General features: G+C 45.1%; 7 protein-coding genes across 9 annotated transcripts; 3 read left to right on the plus strand and 4 right to left on the minus strand.

Moving 5' to 3' along the window:
• Nucleotides 1–176: 176 nt before the first annotated feature.
• Esyt2 (Extended synaptotagmin-like protein 2) lies at nucleotides 177–4204 on the minus strand. Of its 3 annotated transcripts, none has more exons than XM_015980140.2 (16): nucleotides 4101–4204; nucleotides 3962–4053; nucleotides 3717–3914; nucleotides 3581–3622; nucleotides 3390–3530; nucleotides 3267–3343; nucleotides 2891–3224; nucleotides 2675–2845; nucleotides 2148–2245; nucleotides 1653–1791; nucleotides 1517–1603; nucleotides 1155–1466; nucleotides 857–1104; nucleotides 715–807; nucleotides 426–666; nucleotides 177–381 (listed from the first exon to the last, which is right to left on the minus strand). In XM_015980140.2, exons 2-16 carry the CDS (start codon nucleotides 4049–4051, stop codon nucleotides 292–294), a joined length of 2361 nt encoding a protein of 786 aa, XP_015835626.1. In that variant the 5' UTR covers nucleotides 4052–4053; nucleotides 4101–4204; the 3' UTR covers nucleotides 177–291. The 3 variants fall into 3 exon arrangements, with proteins under 3 accessions (XP_015835626.1, XP_064212607.1, NP_001165864.1); XM_064356537.1 differs by lacking the exon at nucleotides 2148–2245 and adding an exon at nucleotides 2424–2509; NM_001172393.1 differs by lacking the exons at nucleotides 2148–2245; nucleotides 4101–4204 and adding an exon at nucleotides 2424–2509 and having other exon boundaries at nucleotides 3962–4051.
• Nucleotides 4205–4283: 79 nt separating this feature from the next.
• Nucleotides 4284–7069, plus strand: Efhc1.2 (EF-hand domain containing 1.2). Its single transcript, XM_969185.4, has 9 exons — nucleotides 4284–4424; nucleotides 4474–4650; nucleotides 4699–4849; nucleotides 4896–5936; nucleotides 5988–6184; nucleotides 6231–6355; nucleotides 6400–6696; nucleotides 6745–6847; nucleotides 6897–7069. Exons 1-9 carry the CDS (start codon nucleotides 4335–4337, stop codon nucleotides 7041–7043), a joined length of 2328 nt encoding a protein of 775 aa, XP_974278.2. The 5' UTR covers nucleotides 4284–4334; the 3' UTR covers nucleotides 7044–7069.
• Nucleotides 7070–7144: 75 nt separating this feature from the next.
• On the minus strand, nucleotides 7145–8191 carry LOC663097 (succinate dehydrogenase [ubiquinone] iron-sulfur subunit). The gene is made up of 3 exons (XM_969158.4): nucleotides 7963–8191; nucleotides 7583–7916; nucleotides 7145–7533 (listed from the first exon to the last, which is right to left on the minus strand). The coding sequence occupies exons 1-3, from the start codon at nucleotides 8187–8189 to the stop codon at nucleotides 7207–7209; spliced, it is 888 nt and encodes a 295-aa protein (XP_974251.1). The 5' UTR covers nucleotides 8190–8191; the 3' UTR covers nucleotides 7145–7206.
• An 85-nt stretch (nucleotides 8192–8276) lies between these two features.
• Nucleotides 8277–13539, minus strand: Neurl4 (Neuralized E3 ubiquitin protein ligase 4). Its single transcript, XM_008195631.3, has 11 exons — nucleotides 13042–13539; nucleotides 12893–12994; nucleotides 12733–12846; nucleotides 12409–12686; nucleotides 12137–12359; nucleotides 11220–12090; nucleotides 11069–11168; nucleotides 10826–11019; nucleotides 9311–10776; nucleotides 9029–9266; nucleotides 8277–8979 (listed from the first exon to the last, which is right to left on the minus strand). Exons 1-11 carry the CDS (start codon nucleotides 13243–13245, stop codon nucleotides 8531–8533), a joined length of 4239 nt encoding a protein of 1412 aa, XP_008193853.1. The 5' UTR covers nucleotides 13246–13539; the 3' UTR covers nucleotides 8277–8530.
• Nucleotides 13540–13671: 132 nt separating this feature from the next.
• LOC663043 (uncharacterized protein) lies at nucleotides 13672–16499 on the plus strand. The gene is made up of 8 exons (XM_969106.4): nucleotides 13672–13814; nucleotides 13865–13997; nucleotides 14048–14334; nucleotides 14386–14598; nucleotides 14653–14929; nucleotides 14976–15372; nucleotides 15418–16199; nucleotides 16303–16499. Exons 1-8 carry the CDS (start codon nucleotides 13774–13776, stop codon nucleotides 16483–16485), a joined length of 2313 nt encoding a protein of 770 aa, XP_974199.2. The 5' UTR covers nucleotides 13672–13773; the 3' UTR covers nucleotides 16486–16499.
• Nucleotides 16500–16593: 94 nt separating this feature from the next.
• On the plus strand, nucleotides 16594–17945 carry LOC103313144 (uncharacterized protein). Its single transcript, XM_008195629.3, has 5 exons — nucleotides 16594–16766; nucleotides 16819–16851; nucleotides 16905–17186; nucleotides 17243–17360; nucleotides 17416–17945. Exons 1-5 carry the CDS (start codon nucleotides 16687–16689, stop codon nucleotides 17656–17658), a joined length of 756 nt encoding a protein of 251 aa, XP_008193851.1. The 5' UTR covers nucleotides 16594–16686; the 3' UTR covers nucleotides 17659–17945.
• Su(dx) (Suppressor of deltex) lies at nucleotides 17771–22228 on the minus strand. Its single transcript, XM_969057.4, has 5 exons — nucleotides 21922–22228; nucleotides 21760–21842; nucleotides 19437–20748; nucleotides 18551–19385; nucleotides 17771–18499 (listed from the first exon to the last, which is right to left on the minus strand). The coding sequence occupies exons 2-5, from the start codon at nucleotides 21812–21814 to the stop codon at nucleotides 18230–18232; spliced, it is 2472 nt and encodes an 823-aa protein (XP_974150.1). The 5' UTR covers nucleotides 21815–21842; nucleotides 21922–22228; the 3' UTR covers nucleotides 17771–18229.
• Between the last annotated feature and the right edge of the window lie 36 nt (nucleotides 22229–22264).

A 22264-nucleotide genomic window follows, 5' to 3' on the forward strand; every position in this document is an offset into this window, starting at 1 on the left:
TATTTCTACAATGTTTGACTGAATCTTTCAATCAAGTTCTCAGGTGTGAGTCATGCTCTATTAAAATGCCAGGTGAGAGAGGGGACTTTTAGTTAAGGAAGTGTATTGTTAACGGACTGGAGGTGACTATTTTTTGATTAATTATTTGTCGTACAACAGGCGAATAAACTCAGCAATTAAGCTCAACATCGCTTTATTAATTAATACATAACTGGCATAAATAGCAACACATAAAAAAGTTAAAAACGGTATTACATCACTTGTATAAGTAGATTGATAAATAATTGACGGTTAGCGGTGATTCCGGTCAGACTCCGGCGTAAGATCAAACCAAGCGTTGTACGGCTGACTTACATTAAGTTTCTCAAAATCGATAATCACCTGAAACAAAAATCACACAAAATACACACAACCCTATTACGTACCATTCCCAAAATGTTACTGCTGCTGTAAAACAGCTGTTTTTGCGATGCGACAGTAACTTCGAGTTGTTTAGTGTTCAGTTCGCCTTGGGAGAGGATATATTCAAAACTTTCATCAAAAATCGGATTGCAGTTGTCCTTAACGACGTGCGTTTTGCGTTTCGTATCCTTAGCCCGTTCTGGAAGGAGGTAGAGCTTGACGTAGGGGTCGGGGATATTGGAGGGGTCTTTCAGGGGTATATTTCTGGAATTTTTTTTCAAAAAAATCGTAAATTTGATTAAGGACACTTACGCGATTTGGTGCACTACAACAATGAGACGCTGGCGTTGGACGCTATATCTGATTGTCAATTGAATACGACCCAAGTCGTGGGCACCCGCCGATCTGTAAGAAAACAACAGTCAAGAGATACTAACTTAGCTGGAGTTATTACGAAGTGACACTCGGGCTCCGATGAGTGAGTTCGCTCTCTTTGATTGGAGTACTCGCTACTGTTGCTGCAGTCGCTTTAATCATTTCGTCGTAATTAGGGATCGGTTCAGTGGCACTTTCATTTATTTCGGGAGTTGGGTTTGGGGTTGGAGGAACATCGTCACTTGTTAATACTTTAGAATCCTCGCGTTGCAAAGATGGAAGATCACCAGAGTCAGTGTCATCGACTCCTTCGGCCCTTTTAAGTACCTAAAATCCCGGTTTCAGGGGGAAAAGTACAGGAAATAGGGACAAATCACCCTTAAGTGCATCGACCAGATGACTTTACTCTCCGGTCCGGATTTAAGTAACGAAAACGGTTCTTTGTAAACCTCCATTTTGGTCTTTTTCGCCAGTTTACTGATGTTGTAAGTGACTTGGCCGAGCTCATTTGTTGTCTTCCGATCAATTATTGTCAAGTAAAGTGTGTCGGATTCGGGGTTGGCCACAAGGAAGGAGAAGCCTTGCTCCCAAACTGGGTGTATTGTGCGTTCCAAGACTTTGGTCTCTTTGGTCGTATTGCCGACTTTGAGGACGGCGTAAGGGTCGGGTTTTGTGCTCGCGCGGGCTTGCTGAAAAATTTGTTACGAGTTCGTGCAAAATTCGAAAAAATTGTTACTACCGGAAGGTTTTTGGCCGAATCAAGGAAGATTGTTAACAAGGCCGTACTCATCGATGTGACTCGTAATTGTTGCGTTTCCTCGAGGGCCTATATTACTGTTTAAGTGTTTTTTATTTTGGGAGAAGTTAGGACTTACAGCCTTCAAATCGGAGTAATTGTCGCTTAACGTGAGCCAAGTCAAACGTAAATGGACCATGCCGTGTTTGGCTTGCTCCAAAGTGACCCACAAGTCGTCTTGGCCTTTCTTTACGATGTTGGATACTTCAATCGTGGCCCTAAATTTGTGTCAATAGTTAGTGTTTTGTGGAAGTTTGTGCGAATTTAGTTAATGAGTTAAGCAAAGAAGGGCTAATCACACAAGAAAAAAACACGCCATGCTTTGAGAGACAGTAGATGAGGGTAAAAAAATAGTCGAAATGATAATATGTTAGTGGTACCTTCCAAGATCGTCATCTCGATGACCCTTGTCTTTATCATATAAATGAAGATGAAGCCAGGTACTCTTAGTACTTTCCAAGATCGACTATACAACATAACACGTGTGATAACAAACTGCTATAAAGCCGTTTTATTTACAAAAAAATGGCAAAAACCAAATTCAAGCGCGCGAATGCTCTCAAACTCTTAGTACCTTCCCAAGTAGTCGTGATTCTGGGCACCGGGAACCCCAGGATCCCAATCCCACACATTCACCGTTAGTAATTGCGATTCGTACGAGCTTATCTGCGCCTAAATTCGACATTATTAAGAGGAGAGAAAAAAATGGATCTGTGAAAACTACAACCATGCAAAGCCAAGCGTGAAGCTTGTAGAAACCAACACGTGACTGAGCACTTGTCACTTTCTACCCCACCACAATTTGGTCCACTCTGGTGTATATACAGGGTGTTTACCGGTGGTGTCTTACCTGCCCAAAGTCTCATCATCCGACGTTTCGTCCTTATCCCACAGATGGATATAAAGTTGTTGGCCGTCCGATTCCAACACATTAAACTGGTAATACACAATTGATGAACGAAAATACAAGAAACACCTGAAGATTGTCATTAATTTTGCCTACTTTTTCGAAAGCAAAGGTGAAATTTTCTCATTCGCTGTCTAATCCGACTCGAAGCATGCAAAAACACGAAAAAGTGAACAAAAAACAATCGGGCTCACCTCGCACCAGAAATCCCACTTCGGGTCCACGCTATTGTCGATAACCTTCGTTTTGAACTCTTGGGCACCTAAAGTGACCACTGCGTAAGGGTCGGATTTACCTTTACCTAGCACTCCTATGTCCTTCTTCATCAGGTGCTTGGCCTCGACCACATGGACGCGCAAAACGCCCTAAAACCCCCTAACTTACATTTCCACGACCAAAACTAGACTCACTTCCGGTTCCGGGGCTTTTAGTTCCATGGCATCCACGTCGTCGCTCAACTTGATCGGGAATTTATTGGGGAGGACCATCATTGAGGCCACGGTCTCCACCACGATGCGCCGCAAGATGTCGCTCAAGCCGGGCATGTCGAGCAAGTCGGCGATGCCGATAAGGTCGAAGTCTATATCGGGGTTGTTGAGGAAGAAGACTTGGAGGCCACCCACCAGCGGTATTGTGGTGATCAGGGGCTTCATCACAACGCGGAGCATGCCGTGGAGCTGGAAATCGCGGATTCCGCCCTTGATCCCGGCCAAGTAGAACGTAATGTCGCAATCGCCGGCATAACTATGAGAAAATATAAAGTTGAACTGTGGTCTTAGAACTTACAAAATGTCCAAATCCATGATAATTTCGTTCCTGGCTACATTTTTATCGTATACTTTAACACCCCCGATTCGGAACGGCTGAAAAAACCATTGAATCACGAGAAACAAGTGGCAATCAATTTACCACGGTGCCTAGGATAATGCGTTCAAATTTGAAACCGGACAGTTTATACGTTTCTAGGCTTTCTTTCAAAATTGGTTGGATGGTGTCCCTGATTAAGTCGCGTGTGTAGTGGTTAATGTTAGGCCAAACCTGTTTAATAATCTGGAAATTTGGGATTAGGCGAAGGTTCTACTTGTGGGAGTTTTACTCACTCTGTTGAGCCACTCGGCTCTTTCAACGTCAGGGAAAAACACCTAAAAATAGATTCTGTGGTCAACACTGTTGCAAACAGTTCCCTTATCTCAGTAATAATTTAACAATAAATGAGTCAGAAGTGACCTCACATACCCAGGCTGGAAGATCATCAAGTCTCGCCAAAACAACGTCTTTTTCGCTCGCTAAAGCTGCCGCTTTTGCTATGTTGCGTTTCCTGTCGCTGGCTTTTTTCCATTGGTCTCTGATCACGAAAAGGACAATGGGGCCAATGAACCACGCGACCGACCATTGCATGTAACCCGCAAAGTACACAATGCCGACAATGGAGGCCTAGAATTAGGTCAGTTTGTGTGAGGTCTTCGCCCCTCGAAAATTACCTTTTTGACTGCGCTGAAAATAACGCTCAAGATGCTGGAGCCCTCGGAGCGTTTCTCCATGGCTTGACTCCCGTCTTTACTCACACTCATCTCTAAAACTCAATATTTTTAAAAGTGGAGACAAAAATAGCATACTTGCTTCCAAGGAAATGGAGAGCTACTAAAGGGTTATCTTTGAAGCATTTCAATTTGTTGTGAGATTACAACCGCCCCGCCTCGTGTTGTTCAATATGACATCACAAACTATATTTACAACATTACAAAATCGGTAAAAGTTGCTCGCACTCACCTTGGCCCAGCTGATTGTATAACTGGTTGTCTACCACGAAACGTCAGTTAAGCCCAGGACCGGCTTTGATTTATTTACGTCTCTATGACAACCAGTTTCCGTCAAATTCACGACACGATGGCTTTGCGGTGCCCCGATTTGCCCTTTTTGCCGGGCTATACCTTCAACCCAATGGTAAAAACCCCATACCCGTACCATGATTACCTCCGAACTCACATTTCAGCTGGGAAAAACCAAATTTAATATGGACCCCAAATTCGATTTTATCGGTGATGGGGTCCCAGCATTGGTCGAGAAAGTCAGACCGAATATGTTCGGGCCACTTTCCGATAAATACCCCTCTTTGTACCCCAGGGGCGAAGTTCTGGAACTCCCCTCCTGGATCGCGTTTGACAAACAAGTAAATCGGTGCGTCGGATGTTGACGCTTGCTAATTTCCGTTCTGTAGATCTTGTGCTTCGACGCGTTTTTTAAGGAGACGTTGCAGGAGGTACGTGGTGCCCCCTTTTCACTGCGACGGGTCAAAATTTATTTTTTCCTCGAAGATGGGACGATTCAGGTGATTGAGCCCAAAGTTGAAAATAGCGGGATTGCGCAAGGTTGCTTATAAGTTGTAAAATTTGAGAGGAAAATGTTTATTGTTAGGGACTCTAATTTGTCGGCACCGAATCCGGTTTCCGGCCCCCATGGATGATAATTTTTACGAAGTTGTTGATTTAAATGTTGGCAAAGAGGTCGAATTCTATGGCCGGGTTTTTAAAATCACCGATTGTGATAAATTCACTCGGAATTTTCTTAATCGGTGTGGGATTCACGTCCCGGATTCATTAAACATTCCCGGGGATCCTTTCTTGGAGTTGCGTAATCAAGAAAATGCCAGGATTAAAAAACGAGGGAAAAAGAAAGACGATTCCCTTGGGAAGTTTCTGGAAAATGACCGGAAAGTGTTACGTTTTTATGGCTATTGGGACGATCAGGAGACAGTCTTTGGGTATTTGCACCGTCTGGAAATTTTATATTACCTAGCAGACGATACGATTGAAATCCGGGAAGTTTCGACCGAGGATTGTAACAAGAAAACCACTTTTATTTTTTTGCATAGAGACAAAATTCCTAAAACTTACAAAGAACTGCCAATGCCGGGCGCCAACTGCGCTAGCACCGTTTTAAATGTTTTAGGGCCGGGGTTGCAAGGGGGGCGCTTTATCAAAGACCCCTTGTCGTGTGGGGTCGAGGTCACGGAGTACTACTGCGAAAAGGATCTGTTTATTGGAAGTGTGATTAATTGTTACGGGAGGAAGTTGGTACTCACTGACTGTGACCCCTATACCCGGGAGTACTACAGAAGTATGTACGGTTTGAACAGTTTAGACGCCATAGCTTTCCCTGAGGACAAGCACGCGGGGGTTAAAGTCGAGCAAAAGGAGCGCGAGTTGCCCCCTTGGAACGGCTACGGTTCTTATGAGGACTCGGCCCAGAATTGTATCACAGTGGAGCCCAAGGCGCCCCATCGAGACTTCAAAAAATTCCTCAACTTGGATCGAATCGGGATCGACAGTCACATTTTACGATTCGAGGCCCGAATGTTGTCGAAAATACCCGAGAACTGTACTCGGCATTTTGTCATAAGTTACTACTTGGCTGACGACACGATTGCTGTGTTTGAGCGCGGGATTAGAAATTCGGGTATGGGCGTGGCGTGAAGATAACGGGGCGCGGCTTACTCACGTATTGTAGGTTTTGATACGAAGGAGTTCTTCGCGCGGAGGTCCGTCGCTCTACCCAATCAAGGGGTCTATACAAGTAAACCGCCAATCACGTACAAGTCCCAAGACATGTATGTGGGGGCTACTTTGATTATTAACAGTTTTAAATTCGTACTGATAGACGCAGACGAGTATGCGCTCAGATATATGGAAATTCACGATCATCAGGTGATGCGTTGGTTTAGGTTTAGTCGGTTGTAAATGTGGCTTTTAGTACCCGAAAGCGAACATTAAAGTTATAATGGGGAAAATTCGCGAAAAGCTGAGACCGACTTACAAGGATTTTGTTGCGGAAAATATGCCGAAAGAGAGTACAACCATTCCTTATGATACTCTCAAGTAAATAAAATTTTGTTTGGTAGAAAATAAGTGGAGGGTTTTAGGGCAAAATTATTGGGGATTTTGGGCGACGATTTCACCGAACATGAAATGATCACAATCGCTCGGGCTTTTCCCGGCGATGTCGACTTAACCGAAAAGTATGATCGTGAAAAAATAAGGGCAATCACTCTGACGGAATTAAAGCGGGGGCTTTGGGACGATTTGGCCCGATTGAGGGAATATTTCTTGATGAGAGACCCCCACAAATCCGGGGTTTTACCCAGAAATGAGTGCTACATTGTATTACGGGCCTGCAGACTGCCTTTGGAGAAAGAACTCGTCGACAAAATTTTGCAAGTGTGAGTATATCTCGCGCAATTTCTTCGGTATTTGATGGTTTTTAACAGAATACAGAAAGATAACGAAGGTAATCTCTGCTACGAGGATATTTTGAATTTCGTCAATCGGGATATTTGTAAATTACCAGACGTTGAACCCATTAGTTTGAAAGTGAGGTTTCGATAAAAAATTGTTTTTTGTATATTTACGAATTTTGCAGCATGAGTTGAGTTGCATCAAAGTGATCGAGTACGAAAAGTATAAGTTGATCAACTGGTGCGAATTCAACAAATTTTTGGACTTGGAAGACACTTTCAAGGAGCAACCAGTGAATAACACGATTGAGCGACTCCAAAAAAATAAATAAATAAAACACTGCCCTTGTGAAACTTTTGTCGTGTGTTTTTGTTGTTGTGTAAAAGTTTACATATCGGTGTGTTTGTCTTGCATGTAATTATTATGACGTAGTTTTTGATAAAAATATTTTACTGCCACAACACAATACAAATAAATGAATTTTAACACAAGTTTTACACCATTCCGGTCATCTCCGGTTTCTCCTTTTGTTTTTTCCCTGCAAGTCGCATTCTCAGATGCGCTATCGCCTTGGCAGGATTCAAGTGTTTGGGGCAGCAACTCGTGCAATTGAAGATCGAGTGGCACCTGTAAACACTGAAATAGTCACGTAGTGTGGCAAGTCGGCATTCTGCAGCTTCGTCTCGTGAATCTCTGATCCATCGGTCAACGGCCAAAAGGGCCGCAGGCCCTAGAAAATCGTTGTCGCCGTGGCCGTGCCACCAATATTCAGGGCACGAAGTCGAACAACAAGCGCACAAAATGCATTCAATATAACCATCCTCGAAAAAAATTGATAAAACCACTGAAAAAGCCGCAAAATTGTATTACCAACTTATCGCGGTCTTTCAGACTCTGCAAGTACTGTTTTTGCCCAATGGCCACGTCGTGATTGCGTATCAAATACGGCTTGATTCGCTTGTGTTGGTCTAGAAAGCGCGTCATGTCCACAACTAGGTCTTTGACGACGTACATGTGGGGCAGGGGGTAGATTTTGCAGTCACCTTTCGGTTCGATTCGTTTAGTGCAGGCAAGAGCATTCCTGCCGTTGATGTTCATGGCACACGAGCCGCACACACCCTCACGACAGGATCGGCGGAAAGTTATAGTCGAGTCTTGCTCTCGTTTTATTTTCAGCAAGGCGTCAAGGATCATTGGGCCACAACTGGAACCACAAATTAATGAAATTGTTTTTGCAAACTGCCAAGTACTCGTTAAGATCAATCGTGTATTTCTGCATGTGCGGCTTCTTCTTACTTTCTTTCGTGAAGCGATAAATTGAGAAATCCTTCAAGCGAGGACTTTTGGGGGCAGGGGGAGCACTCTTTTCTGCCGGCTTTTTTTGAGCTTGTTTGAAGTTATGTGCGGAAGTTGTAACAAATCGGGCGCCAAAATGCCCCCCATAATTTTTCAAAATTACTTTGCCGATTTTTGACATTTGGAGTTCGTTTAGAGACGTCAAAATATTGCCATTGTATTTTTTAGACTTCTAGTTTTTTATCAAGGATTGAAAAAAAGCCAATCATTGTGGTCAACATGTTTTATTCGGTCCGTAAACAAACTTAACGTATACTACAGTGCCGTGTGTCTTGGATAAAATCTGCTTGTTGTAAATAAATACATCGGTAACCTATTCTAAAATTAGTTTGATGACGAATTTGGGAAAAATAATATCACATCTTCGACTTGTTCCAATCATCAGACTAAATTCGTTAACATAATCACAGCTCGACAAAAAAAATTCCGAATGTTTAATTGCACACACCAATCGCTACACATTTAATTACATTCAATTTGAATCAAAAGCGAATGTAGAACAATTGCTCCGGTTTCTTTGGTGCTCCATTCGGGTGGATCCCTCGATACGGAGTAGGCGCTCGGTTTGACTAACAATTGAAAAGCGGCATGGACCACTCGATTGTTTGTCTTGTACCCTGAAGTCTTGCAGTTTTGTAAGGTTGGGTAAAAAACGACTTGGACATCGTCTTCTTTCTGTGCCACTAGATTACACCACTGGGCCTGGCCTTTGGTCAGCGGCTGCCCTTTGTCGAGTATACAACGCACCGCCCCCACCTTACACACGTAGAAGGCCGTGTGCCACTTATCGGTCGCTGTATTGGCTGAATTTTTCAGAGGAAATTTCACCCAACCCAGGAGAGAGTTATCTTTCTCGCCTTTTATGCAAGTCGAGCAGTGGCAGATCGGGTCGTCTGACGTAAAATAATTATCTATGAGAAAAAAAAATCGTATGGGATTAAATTACGTAAGTGGGCGAACCTGGCAAAAGGAGGCGTTTCTTAAACGTGAGACACTCGTCCCTGTAGGAACAAATCAGCGATTTGATTGGACTAGGCGGTGAGGGACGCGACACGCCCCCTGACGATGTTAGACTAGTACTTGCTGAGGGTATGGGTAAAGTCAGTCGCTCCTTTTCGCAACTTTCAAGGTCCGCCTTTTCGTAATCAGTGACCGAATTTTCGGCCACCTCTTGCGCAACATCATTCAAGATTTTAATCTGCAATCAATTGCTTCACCACGAATCAACAAACGCACCTTTACCTGTTGGCACTGCCCGTAGAGATCAAAAACAGCGTAAATGGCTTGCCCCGTTTGAAAAACAAAAGACAAAGCTTCCTCCTCAATCCCATTCACTAACAACTTCAACCCGGAAAGGGTCAACATAACACCCACAGTATCGCCAACTTGTAAATTACTCAAACGTTGGCCGAAGTTCGAACGTGACTTGACCCCGTTCACCGAAATCCAATCGTTTGCGACAATGCAACACGGTGCTTTGAACGCCAGTGCATTGACAGGTAGATTCAAACGTTCAGGTGGTCCCGAAACCACGCCCACGATAATCGACGATTGCCATCGCGTCTCCAGTTGGTCGATTATGATCTGGACCTTTGAGCTGATCTCGAGGGCGGGCTGAGCGATCACCACGCCCTGATTATATGAAGCGACACGTCTCGCAGTCGTACGACCCTCAACAATCTCGATATTTCGTCCGTGGTTGTCGTGAAATTCGTAAATTGTTGACACGTCCGGATCTCTGACCAGTTCGATTTGTTCTTGGTTGCAAAGTTCGAGACTGTCTTGCAACCGTGCGCTGTTTAGGGACCACAAGGGTGACTTGTGACTGGTCACGGCGACGGCATTACACGACCCTTTCAGGTCTACAACCACGTATAAAGTCTCAGGGAGAGGGGGCAAACACAAGTTTAATTCTTCACTGTTTATGAAAATTTTTAAAGCGCCATCGAGCGTTCGGAGTAACCCGATTCGGTCCCCGACGTTCAGCCAATGCAAGCTCGGAGTAAATAACTGAATTGTTTTGTTTCTAAATCTGAGTTCGTTCCCGGTGATGTAACAACATTGTTCGAAGATATTAATGTTGGATTTCCCGGGAGGTGTTTCCGACACGCCTATGACTATACTTCCGGCCAAATGCTCGACCAATGAAACTATAGTGACCTCGAATAGCTCCTCCCTTTCGAGCGTTGTGGCGCTACATACCACCGCCCCGGTTAAATCTTTCGTGCGTTTGGCCAATCGGCCACCGTCACTCAAACACACGCCTTTGCCGTGACAATCAGAGAAGATATGTAGATCGGTTTGAACCGCCGGTTGGACTACACTAACCGCTTGCAAACTAATGGAAGTGTCCGACCGGGGACAGTTATCTAAATTTGTGGGAATAGGAACAAGTGGGGAGACACAAGGAATGCTAACTTGGGCACATTGCCCGTAGAGATCGACAACGGCATATACCGTACTGTGGGGGACAATACAGGCGGGTCCTTGGGGGACACCGTCTCTGTAAAACTCCAAAGTTTTGTCGCTTGAACGCACGACTCCAATTCGAACGCCAGCGTCGAGAGTGTCCAAGTCGCAGGGGTAGTTGTTTTTGACCGTGGTGCCATTTTCCATAATGGAGGATCCGCTGAGCATCCAGGTGTCGCGACAGAGGTCGGTGGCGGTGCCCGGAAGCTCGATATCGTCGGGGCGAACGGCGGTCACACCTTTAGGACGATTTATTACTTACTGGGTAATAATGTCGGCCGTACTGACCTAATTCGATGCTTCCCGACCACCGATCGACGATATTGTCGAGACAAACCTCGAAAAGTTCGCCGTCGCGAAGCGGCCGACTCGAAAACACAATAGCATCATTGAATTCCGAAAGGGGGCGAGGCCTTAACGCGGTCAAGCCCCCGTTCACAATCCGGGCGTTTTTGCCATGAACGTGGTGAAACCTCAAATCACTGGTGGTTTCGCAAATTAGCTGCAATTCCAGACAAGACACGCACCTACCTGTAAAGTGTTGTGTTGGATAAACTCGAGTTAATTGTATCGGGTGATCCATAGTCGTACATGTCGATGATTGAAGCCTCAACAGCCTGGCCGTATAAATCTTAGAAAAATTACAAATTGAGGAATTTAATATTTCAATTGTGTTAGATACCTATGACTCCGAAAACTTTCTCGGGGACGTTCGAAGCGGCCGCCCCTTGATCCACCCCATTGACAAAAAAGTGTAACAACCCATTTTCCTTCCTGACCACGCCCACGCGATCCCCCACTTGCAACCTGTCCAAATTGACCCCATATTGCTCCAAAACGATCGTCCCATTGTGCATAATCCCACTTCCCGTCATCATCCACGTCCCCGACCTCACATTCGTCATAGTAAACGGGAACTCCAAATCAACCGGACTGTGCGTCGTCACGCCTATTTCAATCGACCCCGCCCACTTCGTCACCACCCTATCCAGCCTCACCTCGAACAACTCCCCCGTTTTTAAAGGCCGCCCCGTAAGCACCACCCCGTTATTAAAATCATCGGCTGCGTTCGGCCTATGGGCAGTCCTGCCATTATTAATAACTTGCGCATGCGTACCGCAATTCGGATGAAAGGTCAACCGGTCATAGTAGTCGGGAAGAGGTTGGGGATCAGGGACTGGGATTTGTTGGTCGCGGGTGTTTTTACGCGTCATGAGATTCTGCTCTTCTCTTTCGTCGCGTTCAACGATCGATACTTTGATCGTCATGCCGTAGAGGTCGATCACGCCCCAAACGGTGGAAGGGACGCGTTGGGCGGCCACCCCCTGGTCCAGCCCATTTATGAAGTAGTGTAAATTGCCGTCGGGCTTGCGCATCATGCCGACGCGATCGCCTTCGCTCAACTCGTCGAGGTTGAAGTCGCCGTACTCGCGTCTGGTGCCTTTTCCGTTCGTTAGGATGCCACAACCGGACATCATTATGGTGCCGCTGCGCATGTTGGTCATCGTGGCGGGGAATACCAGCGTGCTGGGGTTGTGCGTAGTGATGCCCATCTGCAGGCAGTCAATTGGCGATTGGCTCGCTTTGGCACTATTTTACCTCGATACTGCCGCTCCACTTGTCGACGAGGCGGTCAATTCGGATTTCGAACAGCTCCGAGTCGCGTAGGGGGCGGTGGGTCATGACCACCCCGTTGTTGAACTCGTCTAAAGGCCGGCGACGTTCAGCTGTCCGATTGCCGTTTGATAGTTTGACCAATGAGCCGCAACGATCGTGGAAACGTAACTTATCTGGTCGGGGGCACTCCTCTGGGAGACTCAGACTGTGTTTTCTATTTTAATAGGTGCCCCACATTTATGTAAAAAATATACCTCACGTTCATATCCATACGGATATCAAGACTGTTACTACTGCTCATGCTGAGTTCGCTTAAGTCGCCCCCTAGGGTCACATTTAAGATATCGTTTTCTATGGCCAGGACCGAACTGCCGCTGAGGCAGTCGTCGTTGTTGTGTTCCCGGAGGGCGGGACTAGTAATACTGACTTGGACGCATTTGCCGTAAACATCGACTATGGCATAGACTATACTTGGGATGTTTTCAGCGGCGACTCCTTGGGACTCCCCGTTGACGTAGAAAATTAAATCACCCTTAAACAGGACTTGTGTGCAAAAATTCGTGTCTGGGTCATAATACCTCAGATGTGCGCATTAAACCTATCCTATCATCCTGATTTAATTTATCCAAATCGGCGCCATACCTCTCAATTACACAATTTCCGCTCTTGAAGAACGACATTCCTGACATGATCTGCAACCCAAGTAATGACCAACTGGCCATGTAGAGGTCAACGTACCCATGAGGTGGCTTGTATTTTTGAAGAGCATGCCGGAAAATCGAAATGCAAGGGGTCACAGTCAACCACGCCAATTTCGAGGCTCCCTGACCAGGAATTGACCTGAAACCAGCAGTTAAACGCTGAACTATCACTATGAAATGGTGTACTTTTCTGTCGATTTTTATTTCGAAAAGGACATCGTTGACGAGGGGTTCGGCCGTTATTACCAAACCATTGTCGAAGTCACTGTCGCTGCGCACCGCCGTACAATTGTCGTTTAATAAAGTAATGCGTTCGCCGCAACGGTAGTGAAAATATGCCATTGTGTGCCCGTTTGCTGGCTCAAATTTGAAGCAAAAAGGGGCTGTCATCGGCCATTTGTAAACAGCCGATCATGTGTCAACTGCCAAACATTACGGCTGCCAACTTATCTCACCCAAACAAGAAATTTCTTATCGATTGATAAGTAGCGATGCTTCGTTTAGCTTATCTAATTGAGGATTATTGGAAAAAGCCGAAAGTTGTGTGAATCATTATGTTTTTTTCCGTCCGAGGTTACCCCAGTAGATCGTTTGTTCCAAATTTTTAAACTACCAACCCATGAATCGGAATTTCTGTTGAAATGCAGAAATTAAATGAATGGTCAGGAGATGTTCTACAAATGTGGTATGCAAGTCAGCGTAACAGCTTATTGATGTTTTTATAATGATTTACGATTATTTTTCTGGTGTCAACTTGGCTGTATAAAACGAGAATGGTGGGGGAAATGGTGCTAGCTCCATGGGCGCAGTGACTGTCTGGTCGACTGTAATGTTCATCATAGATTCTATTATCTATTATGATTTTTGGTGTTGTTTTCACCGATATCCTGTCATCAGTTTTAACCCCAAAAAACAAAGATGAAAGAAACATTTATCTTACCGGATTTTCAGCCTCTTTTGTACTAAATTGTATATAAACAAATATTGTAGCTAAGATCTGCTGTTCTAGGGAGGTGAGTGGTTTAAATTGCGACAAAGTCGTAATTATCTCAATCATGGGCAAGTCCCCTTACAACTCAATGGGGATGAAAGCCAAGTCAATTGGGCGAGTTTTTACAGCAGGGTGTAAAAGCGACGATGAAGTAGTAGAACCCTAATTTCCGAAATTGCCTTTATTTGCCTTAAATTTTAGTGTACGATTGAGGGTTTCTATGATGAGGAAAACCAGATCATTTATCTCCACCTCCACAGTCTTTTAGACACAGATTTATTAATTAAACACTACTCAAGTCTCGTTGAGCGGTGCAATAATGAACGAAAGTGCGACGATTTACTTGTAATTAACGACGAAATTAAGAGTAGTTTTGCTCGCGCGCTCTTACTATTGTTTCACGTGAGTCACATTATGATTTTGTCTCATCCTGGGTGGACTTTTGATACAAACTGGATCCAGTATTTCAAGGCTGTGGATACGTTAAGGTAACACGGAGCAAATTTAAACGAAAATAGGTCTTCATGCAATAATTCCAGTCAAAAAAAACTCAATAAAATAAGCGAAGTTTTGAAAAACGTTGACGGTTTGAGCCCCGATTGGGTTTCCAATGGCCGGTTTTGCACGCCCCGTGTTATTTTCTACTTTGAGCAGTGCCCGAAGGGCTCATACAACATCAAGAAGGTTGAACACAACCTTGAAGATCGCATTTACCACATTTTGAAAAAGACACGGATAATCTCAACCTATGGGTATTTTAGCAATATTGTGACATAAATTTTTTGATTATTTTTCGCTCATTAAAGTTCGTCGCTTTTTGCAATTCCGATGAATGAGGAATTCGTTTACATATCGACGGAAGCGCCAAGCACTGACCGGTTAGGGGATGCCGTCAGAGGCTTGATTCAGGATTGCCAGCCTGGCGGCGCTATGCAAGTCCAGCCCCCATTTTGCAGCCAGCCTTACTCCGAACGCCACTTTTTGAAATTCTTGCAAGTGCACATAAAACAGGCCCGGACTAAGGGTTTTAACGACACGGGGAGCTCCAGTCGGCATCAGTTGTCACAACCGGCCCACTTTGAGGTACTTCCCCATATTCTCCAACAAAAATTTGGACTAATTTTCACAGTTACCCATACTGAAACATTGGCTTGAGAGCACCAAGGCCATATACGAAGTGATAATGAAAAAAGGCTTGATCTCGTCGCTATGCACCGACACGAGATTTTCCGAACAGAGGTGTCTCAAAGTCCTGCCTTTGGCGCTAGCGCGGTACCAGGAAAACTTGCCGCCACATTACGCGCACTCAGAGCACGACAGGCGCCTCAGCATGGCCTTGGCCCTCTTTAACGCTCAGGCCAGAGGCCCTGTGTTCCAGCAATACGTCACGAAATTGAAGGCCGACTGCAAGGCGCATTGGGAGAACGGGAGACAGCAGTGCGAGGCGGCTTCCATGACCGGGAACCCGTGCAAATTGCCCAAACATCAGTCAGATCAGGAGCACATGAGCGGGTTTATTTACAAAGGTTGGTTGTAATTTTTGTGCCGCGTTATGCAAACTGTTATTTAAGCTGTTTGCGACTGCGGCCGGAAAATCGGCCCGCGTGAGGACCCCTACAACGCCAAACAAGCCAATCACCTCTTCTACCAAGCGATCAGTCGCGAATGCATTTGCTCGAAATTGGAGCGCATTTCCTTCCCCGTTTTCCAACCCTCGATCAAAGAATACAAAGCAGCGACTTTGAAAGAGACCGAAGAGGCCCTTTCGGTCCTCTCCGACCGCTCCAATGAACTCACCCCCGAAAACGAAAGGGGGCTGGTCCGCCAGCCGAGCACGACCGAATATTTACCGGGAATGCTAACCCTGAGTTCGCCCCCTGGCCTCCTCCCGGTCTACTCCAGCTGGAGTCTCGTCTGCCTCGGCCCCTCCTCGCTTTACAGCCACAATTTGGGGCTGTCGGAGTCGCACCATCCCGGTTTTTTGAACTCTACTAACTACTTGCTCCCGTGGGACGTGACAGTGTATAGCAAGGCGAAAATGAATTGGGTTAGTAAGTACCCGGCGAGGGGGCGTCGGGGACGTCCGACGGGGGCTTCGCCCCAGTTTTCGGTCAAGGTTTTCATTGGAGTGGAGTATGAGTGTTCGTCGGGACATAGATTTATGTTGGCAGCCCCGGATAAAATTCTCAAGGCCACGCCGGGGAGCATTGTGAAGGACACTGGGCATAAAATAGCAGAGTCGGATATGCCCTTGTATTATCCGTGCATGTGTCGTGCCAATAAGTTGGCACAACTGATGCGACTGCATGTTGTTACCCCCAAGGCTCCAGTGCATTGCACTCTGGACCCAAAGGTAATTTGTCAATTTTTTCGAAATTTTGTTATTTTTTGGTAAAAACTTTGACAAAACTCAGTACCTTGTTTGAACCTTGGAGAGATAAGGGGGGCTGTTTTAGGTGCAGCCCGCACCCGGGGCCCCCATTTTCATCAGTACGGTGGAACGGCCCACCAAACTGACCCAATCGGCCTATTGGGTCATGCGGTTGCCTTACGTCTATGTTGCGGATAAGGAACACTACCCGCAAAATTTAGGAGCAAAGCTACTACAGGGCGTTTTTGGAGTAACAGAAATAGAATAAATGGTTTTCAATGACTGGAATTTTTTTATGCGAGTTTGAAAGACCCGAATGTGAGAATGACTTACGAATTTCGAGAATTTGGAAGTCCATTTGTGTGGCTATGTTTATCACGATCACGAATGTATTGTTGGTTGCATGCCACACTTGACGTTTCTGGAATATTTCATTAGTTAAAATCGTGTGTGATGTTTAAATAATAAAATGGAATTCTACGACAAAGTTAAGAGATTTTTGGGGTTTTCCTCACGACAGGAGAGCCCCCAATTCGACGAACGAGACAGGTAAGTAATCATCTCTCGTGTCATTGCTTTTCTTCAGTTGTAATCTTTGCAGGAGTTGGCCTGAGCCCCCAAGTAGAGATGAGGGGTACGTAAAGAAACACGATGATATAACTCTAGTATTATCGATGTTAATTGTAGATTTGGGGCGCCGTTCCAAAGTTTTAGCATGTTTAGCGACCCCTTTGAGATGCACAAATATTTCGAGCAACAAATGAGCGAAATGTTGCGCAATTTTGGTTTTCATGAGTTTGGGGATGGTTTTAACCACAGTTTTGACTTGCCACAGCTTGAAATTGAGGAAATCCCTGATGACGAAGGCGCGCCAAAATCTGGGACTTTAAGGGATCAATTCCTCAAACCTGGGTTTGAGAAACCCAAGGAGAGAATTGAAGAGAAAAGAGATGAAGACATTGACGGCAGGTATACGATAAAATTTTTGTTTGTTTTGTTTTAATCCGTTGAAAAATTTACTTTAGGTTGGATATAAGGGATTGGGGATCGGTTTTTAAGGGTGAAAATTCTCAAACGCCAGTACCGAGGACACGCTTTTTTGGCCAAAGTGTTACCTCCAAAACTGTTAGGAATCCAGATGGGGTACGGTTGCGTGTTATGATTTTAAAAATTTAATATCAATCTATTCATATTTTAGTCTATTGAAACGCATCATACTGTGAGGGATAACGAGGGTAATGAAGAAACGACCATCACGCGAAAAGTAGCTGATAAAGAATATACCATTACAAAACGTAGAGATAAAGAAGGTAAAGAAGAAATTATTGAAAATCTGGTAAACTTAGATGAGAATGAGAAGGATAAATTTTTCCCGCAACAAAGGAAACTTCCGGAATTGGGTAACAAACCTTGGCCGTTTTTTGACCAGTTTTTTAAATAATTGAATTGTAAAGTATGAAAATAGAAAAATTTATTTATTGATATATTCTGGACACGTAAGCAAGCATTAAAAACAGAAACGTTGTTGAGGTCGTTTTAAGAAATAAAACAACTTGTTTTACTTGTAATAATTTAATAATTCGCTTCGCATATTTATATACATTTCCTCACTTTACAATATTCTACAAGTGATTATAAAGTAAACAGGTTGTAAATGAAATTTCAAGCCAGTTCGGTTCCAGTCAGTGTATACTTTGGTTAAAAATAAAATTAAAAAAATAATTATGATAGTGCACACCCACGATGGAATGTCATTTTTCGTATTCAAAAATATGTAGTCTTCCCCACATTATTTTCTCTTCAAAAAGTATTTACATTTAGTTATAATCTGTTAGATAAGCTAGAAAATAGGCCAATATTTCTACATATCACATTGAAATACAATCCGACCGAAGTAACAACACAAACAAACTAACAAAAATTGCACAAGCACTGCAAGAAGAGGCCCAAAGAAACGAAATCTCAAACCATGGTCAAGAATCAGGTACGGCTGTTATTACACAATTGAAACTTTACTCCTGACCAAACGTATCAGTCTCTTCAATCGCGTAAGTCAACTTTTCCACCAACTGTTCGTAACTTTTGTACGGCGGCAGATCAAGACGATTGAAACACGTGTGCGAGCGCGGCAACCACGACTCCTTCCCCACCTTTTCAATGCAGAACTTTTGGGGCCCGTTGGAACCCATCAGTTCGGCGAAGCCGCCCACAGGCACACGACACGTCCCTGTCACAAACTGCAGCAAGCGGGCCCGCTTCTCATTATCAGACTGACGCACAAACTAGAAGAAAGAAAAAATAGAAGTGGTTTACAACGTGGTTTTAATACAAACCTGCCAAAACCACACCACCGGCTTGCTACTTCGCGTGTAGTGCCTGTAGATAGTGTGTCGTTGCCAATCGTCCACGTCTATCTCCTGCATGCCACAGAGCAGCAGCTCCAACTCCCTCTCGTCGAAATACTTCAGCCACTCAATGGGCACAACTTCGTTAAAACCGTCCAAAAAGGCTTGAGTTTGCTGCTCGATGCCTCTTGTCATCCTCCACTCGGTCATTAACGTCAAATACTCCTCTTTATTTTCTTCCGTAACTTTTTCCTTATCGCCGTTTTTCTTCAACTCATGGTGCACCACTTGGCCCAAAACTTCGAAATCGACGCTATAGTACAACTCCAAGCCACACTCATCGATGTTGTTCTCCTTGATCCACACCAGCGAATTGTAGAATTCGGGATCTATACTTTCAATATCTTTCATCACAAGTTTCTTCCCCAGCATCCGCTTGTAGAAGGGCATTGTGAAACCCGAATAAATAAATCTCCCGTGGTACAAAGCCATGGCGATAAAGCGCCCAATAAATTTGAAGTAAGTGAGGTGTTCGGGGTTCACATACGACGCAGGGTTGATTTGTAGACTGTAGTTGTTTTTGTTTGCGTACTCGAAGAGACAATACATCGGGTTTAGGGCTTCGTGCGAGACTAAGAAAAACCACTCGCGACTCACACCGCCGTAGTCTAGCCCTTCTTCGCCTTTGAAGATGATGTAGAGGCGCCTTCGGAGCTCGTACGCCGGTAGGCGCATTATCGTGTGGAAGGAGTCCTCAAAGAGGGTCTGACGCGACACTTGGATTTTTATGTGGCTGGGGAGGGCGTTGCTCTGACACAGGAACCTGAAAGGAAAATTTTGTTAGCTTCGCATTTTATTTTTATCAAACAATTACCTAAACTGGCTAATCTTCCACTTGAACGACCTCTCGTACGCCCTCGGCACCCCATACACCCCCTTGGGCCCTTTGGGCGCCCCCGGCCTGGGATCATCAAACGTTGTAGTCTTCGTATTATGATCGACAAAATATCGCTTCCCCTCGTCCGTATACCTGATCTCCCATCCGGGAGGCAACGGCATATCGTCAATAACCTCCCGTCCTTGAGTCCTCGGATCCTCCCATTGCGTGGTCCGATTTTTGTGATTAACGAAATACACTCGTCCTTCCGGTTGCACTCGCTTCTCCCATCCGGGCGGCAAGGCCCCCAAACCATCGTCCTCATCATCCACAACTGAAGTGCCAGGCATGGGTCCAGGCTGAAACTGCGGGTAGAGAAACCTTTGGTTGCCTTGTTGGACAATGTGCTGTCTCTGGCCTTGCCACTGCTGGAAGTGCTCCAACCGCTCCGAATTCGGCCTCTGCCAGGTGGTGGTGCGCGAATTGTGGTCGACGTAGTAGACCCTCCCGCGGGGGTCGCGCCGCATCTCCCAGCCGGGGGGCAACGGTTGGGGGCGCTCCCACGACGTCGAGCGCGTGTTGTGGTCCACGTAGTAGCGGCGGCCGTAGGTGTCATACCGCATCTCCCAGCCGGGGGGCAGCGGCTCCTCGGCCCTCCCGTCCTCGCCGTCGCTGTTGTGCACGGCGTTGCCGTTGGGCACCGTGGCCGGGGGGCCGATGGTGCCGTTGGGCATGGGCGTGGTGGGCGACAGCGCCGTGCGCGAGGTGCGCCTCTCGGCCGTGGAGGCTCGCGACGCCGTCGGAACGACGTTCTCCGTTCCGACATTGCGCACTTTCGCCCGAATTCCGTTGAAGACGCTGCGATTGGAGACGCTCTGCGCTTCGCAGTTGTTTTGCATGAGGGGGGTCGCACTCGGCCCCGGCTTGTGAAACTTGGACATGTCGACGGTCAAGCCTTGAAATACGCAAATTAATTCGCCGACTTTGGCCGGCGATTCGGTCTTGTTTTCGTTCATGAGATCCAGTGTGAGTTCAAGGTTTTCGCAGCGGCCGCTGAAATGCTGCAACATTTGGAAAAGTTCGACTTTTTTCTCGCCCACGAGGGTGTCTTTGCGGAAATTGTTCTTGTCGTAGACGACGAAGTTTATTTTTGAGTGGGGGGTGACGAGGAGGGTGAAGGTTTCGTTCCATTTCGGTTGAGCGGTGTTTTTCACGCATTCGGTCTTCCGGGGGGAGCCACCGTCCACGCTGATTTCCACGTACGTGGAGGGCTTGATGAAGGAACTGTTACGGAGGTGGGCGCACTCGACTGAAAAATAAAATAGCATTTTTGTAGCGATTTAATAACAAAAAGCTTATCGGTTGTTTGTAAACTTCGACCTTGCCAATAAAAATGCAACATGGATTGCATTTTTCACGGAATGTTTCAAGCAACATAAAAATCTCAAAAATGTTGGAGACAATAGTTCAAAGTTTTGTTTTATTTTTATCCAAAGCTCGATGAAAAATAATCAAACATTTAAAGATAATGGTGTTAAAGATAATGAAGCACGTTATTCGGGAAAACCTACAATAAAATAAAGCAAACAAAACAACTCGCGATAAAAGATAAAAAAATACCAATGAGTACGATTATTAAATTTGCTCATATTTCCCCCGAGTTTTTGTCGCAAAATGATGTCACGACTGGTAATCACGCGATAAAAACCAAAATATTATGCTTAGTAGGTCACATAATAATAACAACAACAGGAAACGGTGCCTTAAAAATGCGAGACAAGTCTCAAATGTGGTGATTTGGTTACTTGGCCACTCTGTGTGTCCTTGAAGCAAATAGGTGATATTATCACGTGAAATTGCACCTGAAAAATGTGTCGACACTTTTGTCCTGTCATCGAAAGGATTAGTCACAACTGTCGCCGGATCGATAAAATTGATCCTAAATGTTGGAAATTACACTTTTTATGACGCGTGTTTCTGGGACGTGCCATCCCAAGTTCCATAATTTATGAAGACTGTAATTAATGCGACTTTCTCGTAATAGCCGACTTGTTCCCCTGCAATTCTTAATTCTAATTAGAATAATCGAGGCGTAGCGGACTATCGCAACATTTTTCACTTTCTAAACATAAACAAATACAAATCGGTCCAGTAAATTAATTAGGAGCTACCTATTGTGCAATTAGCAATACCGCCGAACGCTATTAGAAACAAATAACAACAAAACCTTGCCACACACGTTGTGTAATCAGGTGAAACTGTTGTCTCTAAGACTTTGCCCAAATATTTGCGCTCCTTATCGGAGATTTCGGGGACATACCTGTGATGCCGAGCTGATGGAAGCCGGACCCCTGATCGGCTGAAGGGTCCATCATTTAGAACTGCTCATCGAGACGGTGATAACTAAAACCAAGCATCAGCTGAGACCGCATTTCGGCCAAAAACATCAACTTGACACATTACAACCGAAACGAAAACTTACTTGTGGTGGCCTCACTCCGTTATGATAATGGTGATAATCTTAACAATAGAACGCTTGAATTTTGATAAAAACATGAAATTTCACCGACAGAGTAGCCAAGTAATGACGTAAAAGTGATAACAGTGTGATCACCGACACGTCAGAGAAAACAGCCAAATTATTTCACACACGATTGACGGACACTTTACACCTCAAATCGAGAGTCACGGGGGCCCCACACCGTTTTTTCACACACAAACACTCGTTATTTACGAACTGACCGAAAATTGGCCTCCATGTAAAGCACACACTCCATTCTCCAATACGCACAATGTCGCCAACCGGAGCAAAGTAAAATAACTCA

This window comes from Tribolium castaneum, chromosome 5, assembly GCF_031307605.1.
Source record: "Tribolium castaneum strain GA2 chromosome 5, icTriCast1.1, whole genome shotgun sequence".
NCBI classification, from domain to species: Eukaryota; Metazoa; Arthropoda; class Insecta; order Coleoptera; family Tenebrionidae; genus Tribolium; species Tribolium castaneum.